Source organism: Alosa sapidissima, chromosome 13, assembly GCF_018492685.1.
Source record: "Alosa sapidissima isolate fAloSap1 chromosome 13, fAloSap1.pri, whole genome shotgun sequence".
In the NCBI taxonomy this organism is placed as follows: domain Eukaryota; kingdom Metazoa; phylum Chordata; class Actinopteri; order Clupeiformes; family Clupeidae; genus Alosa; species Alosa sapidissima.
This window is the reverse complement of record NC_055969.1, coordinates 1,669,339-1,685,422: the sequence shown is the minus strand read 5'-3', so window position 1 is coordinate 1,685,422 and position 16,084 is coordinate 1,669,339. Positions and strand designations below refer to the sequence as shown.

At 39.1% G+C, this 16,084-nt stretch overlaps 1 protein-coding gene across 1 annotated transcript; it reads right to left on the bottom strand.

The window, feature by feature from the left end:
- Positions 1 to 4,013: 4,013 nt before the first annotated feature.
- bhmt (betaine-homocysteine methyltransferase) lies at positions 4,014 to 15,936 on the bottom strand. The gene is made up of 8 exons (XM_042058549.1): positions 15,780 to 15,936; positions 15,417 to 15,549; positions 15,133 to 15,245; positions 10,196 to 10,387; positions 9,920 to 10,067; positions 8,189 to 8,371; positions 6,353 to 6,581; positions 4,014 to 4,670 (listed from the first exon to the last, which is right to left on the bottom strand). Exons 1-8 carry the CDS (start codon positions 15,801 to 15,803, stop codon positions 4,496 to 4,498), a joined length of 1,197 nt encoding a protein of 398 aa, XP_041914483.1. The 5' UTR covers positions 15,804 to 15,936; the 3' UTR covers positions 4,014 to 4,495.
- Between the last annotated feature and the right edge of the window lie 148 nt (positions 15,937 to 16,084).

The window sequence follows — 16,084 nt, the reverse complement described above, 5'->3', positions numbered from 1 at the left end:
GGCCTGCATTGTAGCACATCAATTCAATATCAAGTGTTTTCCCTAGGCCTATATGTGTGTCTATCTATTTAGCCAACAGCAGAAAATAACAGAATATCCAAACGTTTTCAGTAGGCTAGCCTACCATTGTTGCAGAAATCACGTATAAGAAGGTATCCCTTTGATTTCTGTTTATTTTCACATATTCCAACATAAGGAAGCAGCATGAGCCTCCCGTCATAATCGTCATGAGGACATTCCTCCTAAATGGCCCTATCACGTCTTTGAACTGACGTCATGAGGGCGTGTTTCAGCTCGTGCAGCTCGTGGAAGGCAACTGCAAGATCTGTCTGCAGGCTAAGACTCCCGCGATATTTTAAGGTCATGTGACATGGTGTCACGGTGGTAAGTCCCTCCCCGGCTGACAGAAGCATAGACAGTAAAAGAAATGTCCAGGGATATTCCAACTCATGGAGCATCTCTCGGCCAATCAGAAACAAATAAATAGTTCCATAGAACCCAATTGTTGTATAATGGTCGTTCTAAATTACGTAGGACAATGGGAAATTCAACCAAGCAGTGGAATAAAAGTTTATAATTGTCACATTATCTTCATTTGTCCATATTTCTGTAGCAATGTATTCCAATTCATTCCCCCTCTTTATCTCTCTATACTGAAGTCCCTTTTGTATACAAATTACAACTCTTTCTCCTTTACCTATTTCCCTATCCCTTCTTATAGAGTCATACCCCTTTATTACAAAATCCAACCTAGGCACTAGCTACTTTCAACATATTTTTTGAATTCTTGGCTGTTTGCAATTAAACTCCTAGCATTCCACTGAAGTATAATTAAAACCATTATACAGCACCCCCCCCCCATGTCTGTGATTGTTGTGTTTCATAATTAAGAATGTCTCTTACTCTTTCCCAAGGCATTCCCTTTGCATCCAGGTATTTTTCAGCTGACTTAACAATTATTTTAATTCTTTCAGTTCTACTACTGAAACACATTCTCAAATGTTTAAAGGAAAGCTCACATCCAATAATCAGGTGAGTGATCAGATGTAACATTAGCGGAATATTCAATCCGTTCATTGAAATAAAGGTATCTATAGCTATCTATAAATAGTCTAATCGGGAAAAGGAATAAAATTCTCCAATGATCCACAAAACCACTCTGTTGCCTGAAAAGTGAAAAGTAGTAGGCCATACTGTACCAGAATATATTTGGGATTGGACCTGTTCAGCAATGGGTCACTAGCACAGTTCAAGTCTCCTGAGAAAATTAGATGGTGAGTATTTAGATTGGGTATTAGTGACAATATCTTATTTGCAAAGTGAACATCGTTCCAGTTAGCTAAAAGTTAAACTCTTTTTATAAGACCATTAAGCCCCTTGACCTTCCAAGAGATGAAACCTCACAGGATGGCCTTCATCAGTGCAATTACAAACATAGAAAGCATACGCTGCATTTTAGAAAACATAGTGAGAAAAACAAAACAATGGCCAGTCATAACACACAGTATTCACAGTATGACCTCTCTTAATTTTTGTGAAATATCCAATGTTTTCATACCTTTCAAGAAATTGTAATATTGCACACTTTTCTTCCGCAAAAACATTTCTTTTATTGAATGAAACCTGTGACTTGCTTAATAATGTGGAACAACCTCAAGTAGTTTCTCTTAAATTAGGCTTACCTGGCAAACTAATTACCAAGCCTGTCTGACTGTACGTACACACCGCTGCCGACTTGAGCTGCAAAAGATACATGAAGTCATTAATTTTCTATGGAAGCCAGCTTCTCTCAGCTGTAAGAAGTGGCAAATCCGTCAGCGTCACATTTTGGGCATCTTGAGGACTTGGGCGTCAAGCAGAAAGTTGAAAGTTGGTTAACTTTGTGCTAATTAGCTATGACGCGGTTCAGCGGCAAACGACAAACAGCGTAGAATGCTGCCACGTTAGTGGCCAAAGCGTCAAAAGCTTCTCCATACTTTTTGACAAGTGTCCTTGACAGAGCGGCCAGTGCTTCTTTTGCAGCTCAAGTCGGCGGCGGTGTGTACGTACAGTGAGATTGATGTCTATGGTGTAGTAGCCTAACCTGACTCTCGCCAGATGAATTTCGTTCCGCCTAGCTCCACTCACATCCATCTGGGATCGCTTCCATTGAGAGTGATTTCGGCACCAGATTTTATGGTAGAGACAATCAGGACGCAGGGCGGGAGTTTCATAGATGTGGCGTAGCGTAGAAGCGACTGTGAGACTGTTCTCAGCGTCACAGGCTGGCTTCGATGTGAGTGGTTGAAGTAGCACGTCAATAGATGACGGACAAGTGGCGGTAACGCTTTAGAATAACATGTGCTTATTAGGCGTTAACAGTGCATAATAAGCAGTTAACAATTCATAACTAACAGCTAGCTAACTGTTCATAACATTAAGTAACTGTTAACATGCAGCTTGTAAGTGTTTATAAGCAGCCTTTTAAGTTACTTACAAGCATATTTGTTAACAGTTGACGTGCAGCCTGTAACTGTTAACAAGCAGCATGTTAATGCTAGTTAATGGTGTATAAGATAAAAGGGTGGATAACTAATACGCTTATAAGACCTTTCTTAACCTTTTGTAGTAAATTTTGCAGCCCCCCAATCTAAAGCGAGGTCCACGTAGCCTATAGTTCCACAAGCCCAACCTTCTATCTCTATATATTTACTGTATCTATCTATCTAACTCGGTTAAGCTGTGAGAAATGCACCTTCAAAATTGCTGCAGCGAGCAGGATTTGAACCCCGATCTCCTGCGTCGTGAATTGCCGCGCTACTTACTAAGCCACATTCCTACCTATTATAACGACGAAATTGTTAATCTTGATTCTATATTCCGATAATGTTCTATATCATACAAGTTATGTTTTTTACAAATATGTTTCTGATGGGAAAAGTGGTGTTTCATTTCCATAATCTTTATTGAGCGAACGCATAAAACAGTCAGTTTGTCAGCAGTCTAAAGATATTATGCCAGATTTGTATAGTTTGGTTACCTAGCAACCGAGGCTTATAGACGACAAGTGGGTGCGTTCAAAGTCGCAAACATTAGGCGAACGTTCGCGATGGATTTGAAACATGTTTCAGTTTGCCTTCAGTTTTCCATGAATGTCTGCGAACGTAGTTCTCCACAAACGTTACAAGACTTTGAACGCACCCACTTGTCGTCTATAAGCCTCGGTTGCTAGGTAACCAAACTATACAAATCTGGCTGGCATAATATCTTTAGACTGCTGACAAACTGACTGTTTTATGCGTTCGCTCAATAAAGATTATGGAAATGAAACACCACTTTTCCCATCAGAAACATATTTGTAAAAAACATAACTTGTATGATATAGAACATTATCGGAATATAGAATCAAGATTAACAATTTCGTCGTTATAAGCTGCATGTTAACAGTTACTTAATGTTATGAACAGTTAGCTAGCTGTTAGTTATGAATTGTTAACTGCTTATTATGCACTGTTAACGCCTAATAAGCACATGTTATTCTAAAGCGTTACCATATATATATATATATATATGAGGTTCATTCATAATGACCCAGGGTGACCAATAGTGACAGATCTGCCAACCAATCACGAGTGAAAGATTAACCGGAGTCAAATTCCTGGTTTGTTTACGCAAACCTGGCCAATAAAGCTGATTCTGGTTCTGATTCTTATTGTTTAAACGTAGTGGTTTCATCTTGAATTTCCCCTTGGGGATCAATAAAGTATCTATCTATTTATCAATACTGAATAAGGAAATTCAAGCCAGGCGCTCTCCACATACGTCATAGTTCGTTACCCACAATATGTGGTACAGACAAACGTGACGTTCGCAGGCTGTAAATTAACTGCAGAAAATTAGGGAGATTTCCGGGCGTTTACGGGGACGAAAATCCCACTTTTCATGAAGTGTAGTTAGTGCAGTGCTGTCATTAGAGCAGTGAATCAAACAGTGTACACTACATTGCAGCCCCACAAACAGAAAAAACACAGAAGTTATGAGCATCATGTGCAATTTTATTGAACTTCAGAAAATCCAAACTGCCACTTCAGTGGTCAACACTATGTCACTATCATAACCCTGGAGTGTTCAAGAAACATGGAATGCAGCTTGCTACATATATTTTGAACTACTTTAAATCAATCTGTTAAATCAATATGGTCACCTTATCTTATTTTTCTTCTTATCAGTCTAAATGTACCACATTTATGTGTACCACAATCAGTTTTTACAGCCTCTAAATGCTGCTGACTTGCACCATTAGAGTATTATGTATTGCTCAGGAATTCTATTAGTGGGAAGATGAAACAATGTAGAAAACTGAAAACTGGTCCTGATACCAAGATCTTTGAAATATCTTTGTAAACTGGGTAATAAGTAGGAGTGAAAGTGAGAATAACATAGGAATCTCCAGTAAATAAAACTAAAGGCAGTATTACATAGATGTTTTTGGTCTCCACCTCCCTAGTCATTCGTACTAGTGCTTGGCCTTTTCAAAAAGGGGACGAAGCTGGTCCTGGGTGGTGGCTTCCTTCTGTTGAATCAGTTCAGTATGGCCCTGGGTTACACCCCAACTGTCTGGAGTTGACAAGGATGCGCATTTAGGTCTCCCGGAGGCTGGTTTAAGGTTTTCCCAGTAGTCACGACGGGCCCTGAAATAGATACAGGTAACATGAACACTGATTGAAAATTGACTGAATTTTATGGCAGCTCTGTATTTTATTTGAACTTTATTTGAACTGTTTTTTATTTGAACAAAAGTTGCATCGTTGCTAAACCACCATGGTATGATGGAATTTCCGCTCAAACAACAACCTTGTAACACCTGTGTATAAAAAGCGTTGTTTGTTATTCGTTCCAAACAAAGTCCAGTGTTAATGATGTCAGAAAGGCTATAGTTGATGGTAAAAAAAATAGTCCTGCACATTTACTATAGCATCTGTAAGATGTACTATAGATATATACTAGAGATATGTAATATCATACATTGAAATTATTGAGAATGTCCCAATATTTTCATAATTGCAGCCTCTGTTCACGTGCAGGTGTGAATTAGTGGATGTTGTGGACGCTGTTGTGTCTAACCTCCGTCGTTCTACTCCTGCACTCATGTAGCCTGACGAGCCAGACCCACATTAAAATGTAGGGTCTGGGCACTCACCGTTGGCAGTGCTCAGTTCAAGAGGCGGGATAATCGATTGTCTTTCAAGTTCCCTCTGCACGCAATAGGACAGTGCTATGAGTCCCATGTGTTTTCCCACCAGCGGAGCTAGTTGGCTAGTTCAAACTTTTGCCAACTTAAAAAAAAAAAAAAAATTTGCCAACTTAAAAAAACAGCAACATCCATCTTCTTTGTTTTCAAGTAGCAGGGAATTCAAGCCAAACCGTTGCAACTCTGCCATCAATCATTATGTTAAGCCCGCCTAACATCTCTATACACGATTTGATTGGCCTGATAGAAGTTTAATTTTTCCAGCTCACAAGCCAACGGAGAGTTGCTAGACTAGACCTGGCAGCAAATGTAATTTGCTGCCGCTAGGGTGCGTCTAGATTTCTAGGCTAGCACTCAAGATGAATGAAGATACATTTTGAAACTTTATAAGTAGGGTTGGGTATCGTTTGGGCTTTATCCGATACCGGTGCTAAATCGATACTTTTAAAACGGTGCCGAGGCCGAAACGGTGCCTGAACCGGTACTTTGTTTTTAAATTAAAAAGGTCTAAAGCATGAATTGCTTTTTTTATAGATAAGACAAATGTGAACATGAAATTGAACTGTTATATTCAATTTACTATCAATATCTCATTGCTCCTACACATAATACATTTAAATGTTAAAACATCTTGCCATGGATGCAGAGCATGACGTTAGAGATGCCGCATGACATGCAGTGATGCCTCATAATAAATAAAAAAAAAAAAACGCGATTTAAGCACCGAAATGAGGCACCGAATCCACGTTGTTATTCGATGCAGTTACTACCGTTTGCGTCGGCACCGGTGCCATATTAGAACCGTGTTTCGGTGCCCAACCCTAGTTATAAGTGAAATACTCCGTTGGAGGAGGTTCAGGTATTAATATAGAGGATCAATCTAGTCAAACTAAAAATTAAAATGTTGACAACCACAAAATATCCATGAACAATGCTTCAGCGACTACTCTGGACCTGTCGATCCAACCACCAAACTTTCCCCCCATGTTTGCGATTGATCGTTGGAACTACCCTTTCTAGAAAAACCAAATCCAAGAAAAATGGTTCTAACTCCAAAGATTGCAACGGAGGTTAGCCAAAGACCCTTTCTAGAATAGCACCCCAGAGTAGCATTAAACTTACCTGGCTCTAACCCACGGCTTAGTGTGCATCTCTAGGCCAGTGGCCCACAAGCCATGTTTTTCAGAGGCAGCAGGTAAGAGGCCCCTCTCGGGTGCCAGCTCCTCAGCCAAGGCACGAATGTGATATGGCTCAAATCCACAGCAGCCTCCAATGTACCGGATGCCTGCTTTATAAGCCTCCCTGGCATATAGCTGCATGTCCCACCGAGTCAGAATCCTAGGTTCTAGGGCTGAGAGAGATAAAAGTAAAAAATGGGAAACAGGTCAGATAAGTAAAGGAAGACAAGTCTGTTTAAAGTTGTCAGCAGATTAATTAAACATACATTACATTACTCTCCGGATTCTTGCTTAATTTAACACTTTGAGCCCTAGCATACACCCGGCACAAAGCTCAACACAAAGTTTGTTTTGATCTTACACGCAATTAAGTGATGAATTTTTCACCATGCGCTCCACTGTTATTAAACCTTGCACCCAGGGGTGTGTCAAATAATGACATAAGGTGTTTAAATCTTTTACTGTCTATGCCCCCCCCCACCCACCAGCCAGCCAGGAACCCAGGAAACTAGGTCCTGTCTACCCTAACCCCCCCAACACCGCCCTGTGGAACTGCACTGTGACTGCGCAGCCTAACGTGTTGCTGCTTCACATCAAGCCTGATATACTTGAAATTACTGCATACTGCATATCAATGTAAATATACAGGTCACACAAGCACAAGTTTAAACTTCATGTAACTGTTAAGACTATATAAATATACAACACAACTACCTCTATTTTTTTTTTATATATATGTCCTATATTTCTATTTTGATACATACATGTTCTATATTTCAGTCTTGCACTTTAATTTAATGTTTATTGTCTATGGCTATGTCTACAGTATGTCTATGTCTGTATTTAAAGTATGTCTATGTCTGCATGGGAAAGTAAGAAACGAAATTTCAATTCTTTGTATGACCAGTGCATGTAAAGAAATTGACAATAAAAGCCGACTTGACTTGACTTTTAGTTTTCTTTTGACTAAAACTAGACTAAAATGACGAGACTTTTAGTTGACTGAAACTTGACTAACAAAAATTATATTTGAATATGACAAAGACTAAAAAGGACATATTGTCACAAGACTAAGATTAAATTAAAAATAGGTGACAAAATTAACACTAAGACCAACCCTTTTGAACAATGTGCCCAGCCTCTGATCACAAAATCACGCCGTTTAATTAGCGAATGTGGACTGGACAACCCTTAAACTTTGCTCGTTTTGCGAGCCCTTTGTGTGGTTCTTGGGTCATCACATTTAACAAGACAACATGCAAGGAATAAATTGATTGAACCAAAACTAAACCAAAACTGGTCGAGGGAGAGCAACTCATGTCATAAAGATGTCCAAAAATGTTTGTCATTTGACGTTTAGGTGGTACGTCCTTTGACAATGTATGATTGAAGTGATGTAAGCTAGCTAGGCCTAACTAAATGTTCTAATGAAATGTATATGGTGTATTAAATGTAGCTTTTTAGCACCACCCCTAACATCACAATTTTGTTTGATGATTTTGAGTGTTTATTCCACCACAACGAATGCTGCAGAATGCTGTTACATTAACTTGCATTAATAAAAACACGCTAAGCAAAACATGCCTCACTTTACTTAGAGCAAACTTTAAGGTCTTACAACATGTTAATTTACACTGCTTTATGCCGGCCTACTTTACCTTTATACTGGTATGGACATTTTTACACCACCAGTCATATATCACCAGTCATATCATCTCTAGCAAAATTGAACAATGCTATTGCATTTCACAGATTTTCTTCATATCATGTTAACTCTTACCAAAGGGAAATTCAGGCAAATCAATGAATCCTTGACAGTTGCAGTCAGGGGTGTGGTAAGCCAATGGCTGCACCATGTAGTGACTCTTAAGCCCTGCCTTCTCAACGCCCTCCTTCATCATCTTTACTGTCTTTACGCAGGTCATGGGATCAAAGTGACAGTTGACTCCAATAATATCAGCACCTTCAAAAAAGTAAAAAGTCAAGTCATGTTTATTTATATAGCACATTTCATACACAGAGGTCATTCAATGTGTTTTACATAAACAAAAGCAAACAATAATAGTAATAGCAAATAAAATTAAAGAAGGGCAATAGTCAAAGAATAGTTTAAAAGGTAAAGATCGCAATAAAAAAGAAAACATAAAACGCACAAGGTAAAATCATTTTGTAAATGATTCAAGTCATTTCATTCACAATTGAAATGATCAAGTGAAATTTTGTTTGGTGTTCAGCTTTTTCTGTGTGAAGAAAGAAAGATCAAGAAATATTTCAATAAATAGCAAGAGAGAATAAAAAGCCCAGTGTGTGTACAGTCCATGTGCAATTGTGTAAGAAAACAAAACAAAACAAGTTTATATAGTCTTGTGTGTGTTCAGGATACAATCTGCCAATAAACTGAACACTACTCACTTCAAGACCAGAGGGGTATTCCATCAACCACGCTAATGAAGGTCGCACTTAAGAGAAATAGCCTGGCTTGAACTAGCGTAGACTTTCACTTGGGGCTGAAGCCGTTCTATTAACTAAAGTTTGCGGCATCTTGGCCTCGTTTATTCAAGCAAGGCAGGGTTTCCCCGCAGCACTTTGCCATAGCAATCTTTAAATGCCGTAAATCCTCAAATTATGGCCGGGTTCTATTATTTACTTAGGCTGCACAAAGCACAGGGCTTTATTTAGGGCAGGCTTAATCGAGGCAGGCCTTTATTTCTATGTTTTATTGTGAGGCATGCGTTTCGTTTGGAGCGGCATACCAGCGGTAGGCTATAAAAAGCATACGATTTTCGGTTTGGTTTGAGATTTAATTTACTTTTGGACTGTTTGATTATATTGCTAAATGTTGGGACTGATAGGGACTGAAATCTGGGGGGTATTTGAATTTTCACTATTACCTTTCATGTAGTTGAAAGAGTGTCGGGATTTCCACCCACTGTGTTTATTGCGAGACAGGCAGTCGCTTATTCATTCGTTGAACGTAATGTGCTGTAATGGAAACCTTATTGCCCAAGTAGGCCTAGCCTATGCCTACGGTAGCCTAAATTGAGTTATTTTTTTTAATTATGCATGATTTAGCCTACTGTTTTATTTTTTTTTTTATTAAATTCGTAGGCTGGAATGCCTCGCAGCAACAATTGTGTTTAAATGTAAGGCAAGCTCAGAAGGCTGGTAGCTTGAGAGCGACCTGTTGAGACCCATTAGGACAACGGTTCATTAAACCAACCAACAAAATATAAAATATTAAGAATAGCTCTTTAATTTCATTGAGTTAAATCGAAACAATGTCTTTTATTGCTCATGGACTGATAGGCTACTGGCAATTATCATCCCTGCCATAATTTGAGGATTTGAGGAGCAACTTCTAAATATTTTCTTCAACATCTGACCCATGCTTCAGTAGTGGTAAATAACTCCTAGAAAACATCTCCCTTTGGCACTTCTCAGTAGCACTTATCATTTACATATCAGTACAGTGATCATCTGGGCTAATATGTATTTCATGGAAAGGACCTACCTGCCCTCACCAGTTGGACAGCACATTCTGCTGGGCTGACTCCATGCATGTCTCCCTCTGGCCCAATGCACAGATTGGCAGCAACAGGTTTTCCAGTGGCCTTAAGTACCTGAACTGCCCATACAGCCTCTTCAACATGCTCAAAATACTATGGAAAGATAAAAAATAAGGATAATGATAGAGCAATGCCTTTCTCAAAACAAACTATCTCAATATAAAATGATTCAGAGTACACAAAACCTTTGTCATAAGCAATTAATGACAATTTAAACTTACCTCTGCAATCAGGAAGTCCACATCTTTCTTGATGAAGACATCAAGCTGCTTCTTAAAAATGGCCTTCACTTCATCCTCACTCTTGCAACTTAGGTATGAGGGAGTCTGAGACACACCACCAGCCACCAAAGCATCACCCTCGTTGGCTACCTCTCTGGCCAAGTCACAGGCTGCTTCATTAATTTGCTGACCCTGAAAATATGCATGAGACAAACTATACATATATTTCAAATACTGAACTAGTCAGAGGCCTATCAGTTACTTCTGACATGCTATACTGTGTGAAAATTGAAAGAAAGAAAATACGACATTTGTCAAACTTTAGCTGAGATAATCCAGCTGTTTATGGGTTAATTAACAGCATACACACCATTCACCACACCTTAGGCTCTCAACTTATTTCATTTTCCCATTATTGATTTGTCTCCCACCTTTTTAAGGCTCTGATATGAATTCATTAGCAATCTATTTTTAATCCCTTTCAAATACGAATCTTTGAGGAAATAACATCAAGTCATAAGTTTCCAAAAATATTAAAGGTACACTATGCAAGACGTTCACCTTTACAAAGACAATTTGATGGTAAACAAACTTATAAACGAGTCGCCATGCAACTTGGGTATAGGGTACACTTGCCATCACACCTCAGTCGAGCAGATGGTGGTAATGCACTCCGTTTGCAAACTGCTAAAAAAAAAGCTCACAGAGAAAGAAGAAGGGTTAGCTGGCCTGGCAGACCAGTAGAGGTTAAGTCATTCAAAGACCGTCAGACGAGTCCAGGAAGTGACGTCAATTCCGGAAGTAAGTACAAGATTTACTTTATTCTTTATCGAGAATACAGTGGGAAAAACTTGTTTTCTTTTACAGTTTATGGAAAAAATAGTCACATTAGGTAGAAGCTTTTTATTATTATTTGTAATTCACATTTATTTATTAAATAATCGATTGCGCCTGACTGTCCACGTGATCTGCCAGAGTCAGTTGGGAGGAGCTTGAAAAGACGTGACTCATGCATAGGGACTCACAGCAAATATCACTCGAAATCACTTTGGTGTATGACTATGGTTTAAATGCCCTTCCTATTCATTAACATGAACATGATGACTGATTAAATAAATTACTATGATGTTTAATAAACCATTGTAGGCATACATTTAACCAGTCATCATTATATTACATAAATTAAGTGTTTTCAGTAGGCTACTGTGTGACATTGGTTTACACTACAGCAAAAATTCAACAAGCAGGCAGTACCACTGTTGCAGAAATCACATACAAGAGGGATTTGTTCAACATAAGGAAGCAGCATGTGAAACTTCTTATTGCCTTATTTTCTAACTAATTTTCAGAGCCTGCAGCAGTTACAAGAGGGTGTGGTGTCCCTTTGTTATGACACACTTCCTGCGACGGTCACTCATCTCTAAATAACTTAACTCCCTCTCCTGGCAGAGTAACCTCACAGAATGTCTAATAAGGGGAGAAACTCCAATCTCGGGAAACTTCCGGTTTCTGAACTGGTTGCAGTTCCTGTTCTGGTTCCATAATTCCGTAATTCATTAGCAGAAAGCTAGTGTGTTGTGGGCAACACAGACCCAACTTGTAAGAAATCGAAAGGACGAAAGTAATCATTCATTCAACTTTTGACCTATAATCCATATTGAGCTTGCAGAAACTACAATCAAATCTTCGATTTTTCAACGACAATCAGGTGAGAGACAAATTTAGCCGTCTAGCTCCATAGACCCCCACTTTTTGCACTTATTCGTGATCGCTCCTAGCGGAACTGCAACAGATTGCAGGTACAATGGAGTTAATAGGGAGTGAACCGGCTCTCCGTAAACGGGCTCTGGTAACCTTCTTCTTCAGTGATTTTTTTTGGCAGTTTGCAAACGGAGTGCATTACCACCATCTGCTGGACTGAGGTGGGATGGCAAGTGTACCCTATAGCCTTGTTCTGGCCATCGGGTGAATAAGGCAAATTAATTACCTCAGTTTTGGGCCCTATTTTCCACCCTGGCGCATGGCGTAAAACTAATTTTCCACCCGGTGCAAAGTTCATTGTCTTATTTTGCATGTTTACTTTTTAAACAATGCACCCAGAGGTGTGGCAATTAACAACCTAGGGAGTGGCCTAGCGCATTGTCTAAAAATCGCTATTGTACACCACCTACAACGCCACTGACCAAGAGAAACCTGGTCAGAAGTCTATGGGGAGTTGTTTATGTTATTTTAAGGGCGCATTGTCAACAGTCATATTGGTGGGTGCACAACGCACCATCCTTCTATCCTCCATGAACGCACACCAGTGCACATCCATGCAAAACATTAGAAATTACATGATAAGGCTACAATGGGAAACATAATTAGAATAAAGATATTACGAAATACATCTCACAATGCATTTGGAAATTGATAATGACGGTTAAAAGTGATTAGGCAAGAGCACAGCTGAAGGCGCACTATCACGAGATATAAGCCTCTGTAGGATAAATGTTGTTTTATTCAGTCATTCGAAAAATATTAGGGTAAGTGTTGCTTTTTCCAGCCTATGTTTTCGATGGTAACCCATTGTCAGTCAATAGTGAAAGTAACTTACTGCGTATAACTGTCTTGTCGTTGACTGACACCATGGTGAAGTTAGTTTCACTTTGCCAATGAGTTCAAATAATACAATTCTACTATTCTAAGTTCTAACAATCTCATTGGGGTTTTATATTATTTTGTGCATCATTTGGTATTGATATTACTTGGTGTTGAATCTGATTTAACCCCAGAGTGTTCAATATCCCTAACGGAATGCATGTCTTCGCCAAAAATGACAAAATACGATGTTACATTAATAATGCAAATGAACGGCAAACTTTGAAATATAGTCTGAAAATAGATGTTATTATCATTGAGACAACAGGGGTATACAATAAAATCCGATTGTAGCTTACAGCAGCCGACTATTTAGGTTACGTTTATAACGTTGTGGCCACCAAGCGTCTTCTGCCTCACGGCTGCGCGCGCATCTAGTTTTGTTGGTAAACGGGAAACCCGTGTATATGCTAGGCCTAAGTGACTGACCTATCTGGGTGCGTTTGGAGATGCCTGATGAAATCAGACGTTGTTAAATAGGCATAATTTATCCTGGTGCCACGCACCTTGCATCTAGCTGTTCGCTTATTTCCTCTGTGTACGAAGTTATTGTAACTGAAAGTAATGATAAAAGGCACAACTCCGGGAGGACTTTTTGCCACCATGGGCAATGCATTTTTTTTTCCGTTGGAGTCAATTGCCGAGTGTGGAGTAACATGCTTTGGAAATTCACAATTTCGTCGCCGTTTTTAAAAAAAATAAAAAAATATATATATTTTTTTTTTTTTTTTTTTAAAAAGGCGACGAAATTGTGAATTTCCAGAGCGTGTTACTCCACACTCGGCAATCGACTCCTATGGACTTTCCCCTAAAGACGCCAGCTGCAGCAGCAACATTTACGGAAAGGTACTGGCTTGATGAAATTCATTCTCGACTCTCTATCCGACCACATAAAGACCTCGGGATACTTCGGTTTGGTTTTAGGGACCCTATACTCACTACCACGTAAGTGTAATTTTGTTTGGAACTGTAGAAGAGGTATAAAAATAGCGTTTTGCGAAATGACTTGCCCTGGTCACTTCCAGGCTAACGAGTTTTGACTAAAAATGGTAAAATCGAACTTTCTCAAAACACATCCGAATGACATGATTTTGATGTCAACTCAACGTATGTACTCCCAATCATCCGTAAATTGATCTAAAGTGCATTTTACTCCGGATAATTCCTTTAACATGAACTTGAAAGCATACAAGGTTTGTTGGAGTGATTACTAACTCAAATATTGGTATTTTATAGATCATATAAAGGAGTTATTAGTGCTATCGTGCAAATTAATATATTTTTTTTCCTTCTGCATATAAACACAATGTGGCTACTCATGCAAAATATTGTAAACCAAAGTGTTTTATTATTTACACTTACATTAAGAGTCATAACGTGTTTTACGTGAATATGTATATTGATATGGATATAAGATACTTTGATGTTTTGATATGAATGTGTTTTTAATATGAACATGTTAACATTTATTGTACCTGTATTCATGTGGAGCATTGTGTGTAATATCCCCCAGAATAAACATTTAAATGTACTTATTGGTTGTGCATATATTTTAGTTTATTTTAGTACCACCTTAAATTTTCACTGGGGTTGTACCCTTGAAGTACCGATTAGTACCTTTTAAAGGTGTGTAAGAATTGAGGTAAAAATATCCAAAAAATGAGCTACACGCATCAAAAGAATGGAAGGAAATAAGGGTGACGAGGTCATTAAAAAAATGACGAGGTATAGTGCTGAAGAGATATCAACCTGAATTAGCATGCTAAATTACTAGCCACAGCCCGACAAGTGTCATAATACCAGTTTCGGCCATGGGAGGCAGTATGCGGGTAACATAACCGCCAGCCAAACTGCAATACACGTGTCTCGGTTGTTACTCTAGGGTAGACAAACTCACTTTCTGGAGGTATACTGCCCCATCTTTTATGGAATGTGGAGTATGAATTGGTTTTTTGGCAGACATTACACATGGCACCTTTAAGGGTACTATGTGATAATGATATATACAGGTACATTTTAGTCATTGCAGGTAGGCCTACACAAGTGTACCTTGATGGGTACAGATCGCTAGGGTACACAAATGTACCTGCATTAATGGGTACATTATTGTTCTTCAAAAGGGTACTGCCCCAGCGACAAGCATTTGTACCGACTTAGGTACACACTGGTACTTCCATTTCTTAGAGTGTAACTGACTGGTCATCTAAAGATGGACTGTGCTTTTAGCTGCATCTTCAGTTACGAAAACGGCTGGAGAATGGTTCAGTAATACAACAAATTCATTTTAATTCACTTACTGTGAAGCTTAACTTGTTTCCTCTGTTCTCCAGTTTATCATCACTAGCATAGAATGTAAATGTCTGCATGACATTTGATCCCGCCCTCAGGAATTCTCTGTGCAGCTGTCGCACTATAGTGCGAGAAAAGTGTATGAGAATTCTTCGAAATTCAAGAACAAATGCAACAGATGCTTGACTTAATTCACAGAAACTGTGTGTAGGCCTATTCATTGTATAGAAATGCAACAGTTGTTTTAGTGAACGAATGGTTTCATGCAGACGCGCAGCACGTGTGCCCATACCAGCTTCTGGATGCTCCGCAGCAGCCTCTGGAGTCCACGGCCCTGCCTTCACATAACCTCTTTTCTCCAGGGCAAAGACGAACCCACCATCTCCAATTACGACTTCCCCTCCACTGAGTCGTTCCAGAACTCCCTTAATAAATAAACGTTACTTTATTAAACTTGCACTATGTGCCAAAATAGAAAATATGACCACATTGTGCACCAACGCATCATTCAATCGTTTTTTGACATTTTGCGGCTCTCATGGTCATTGTAAGAAAGCTTGACCTAGGCTACTTAATTTCATTATGTATGCAGAATACCTTATCTTTAGGTTTTAATCGTTTAAGCCTAAGATCACATGAAGATGGTTTAGCCTACCTTTTTCTCGCCGATTGGTGCCATTTTCAACGAAGTTCTTTTTTGAAACCTCTCAAGTCTTGACGTGGAGAGACCAGGCTGTGAAGATGTGTGCAGTTTTATACTCTGGCTTAGGGGCGTGTGGTGTAGTATTCCTGATGTCACTGCAACTCCAATAGCATGGTTAGTCCTCTCAAGACTGATTATGGTCTTCACGATCCTTGAGTTGCTTAACGTTTTTTTTTTTTTGTCCGTTTGCATTGGCGAGGCATTCCAGACTGTGCTCAGCCTGCTAGACGCCACCAATCAAATCTTTATCTTCAAAA

Coding starts and splice junctions, on each gene's coding strand:
- bhmt (XM_042058549.1), bottom strand. CDS start 15,803: ATGGCACCAATCGGCGAGAAAAAG. Junction 15,246..15,416: donor TGCGGAGCATCCAGAAGCTG/GTATGGGCACAC, acceptor CTCGCACTATAG/TGCGACAGCTGCACAGAGAA. Junction 8,372..9,919: donor TGTCCAACTGGTGAGGGCAG/GTAGGTCCTTTC, acceptor ACTTTTTTGAAG/GTGCTGATATTATTGGAGTC.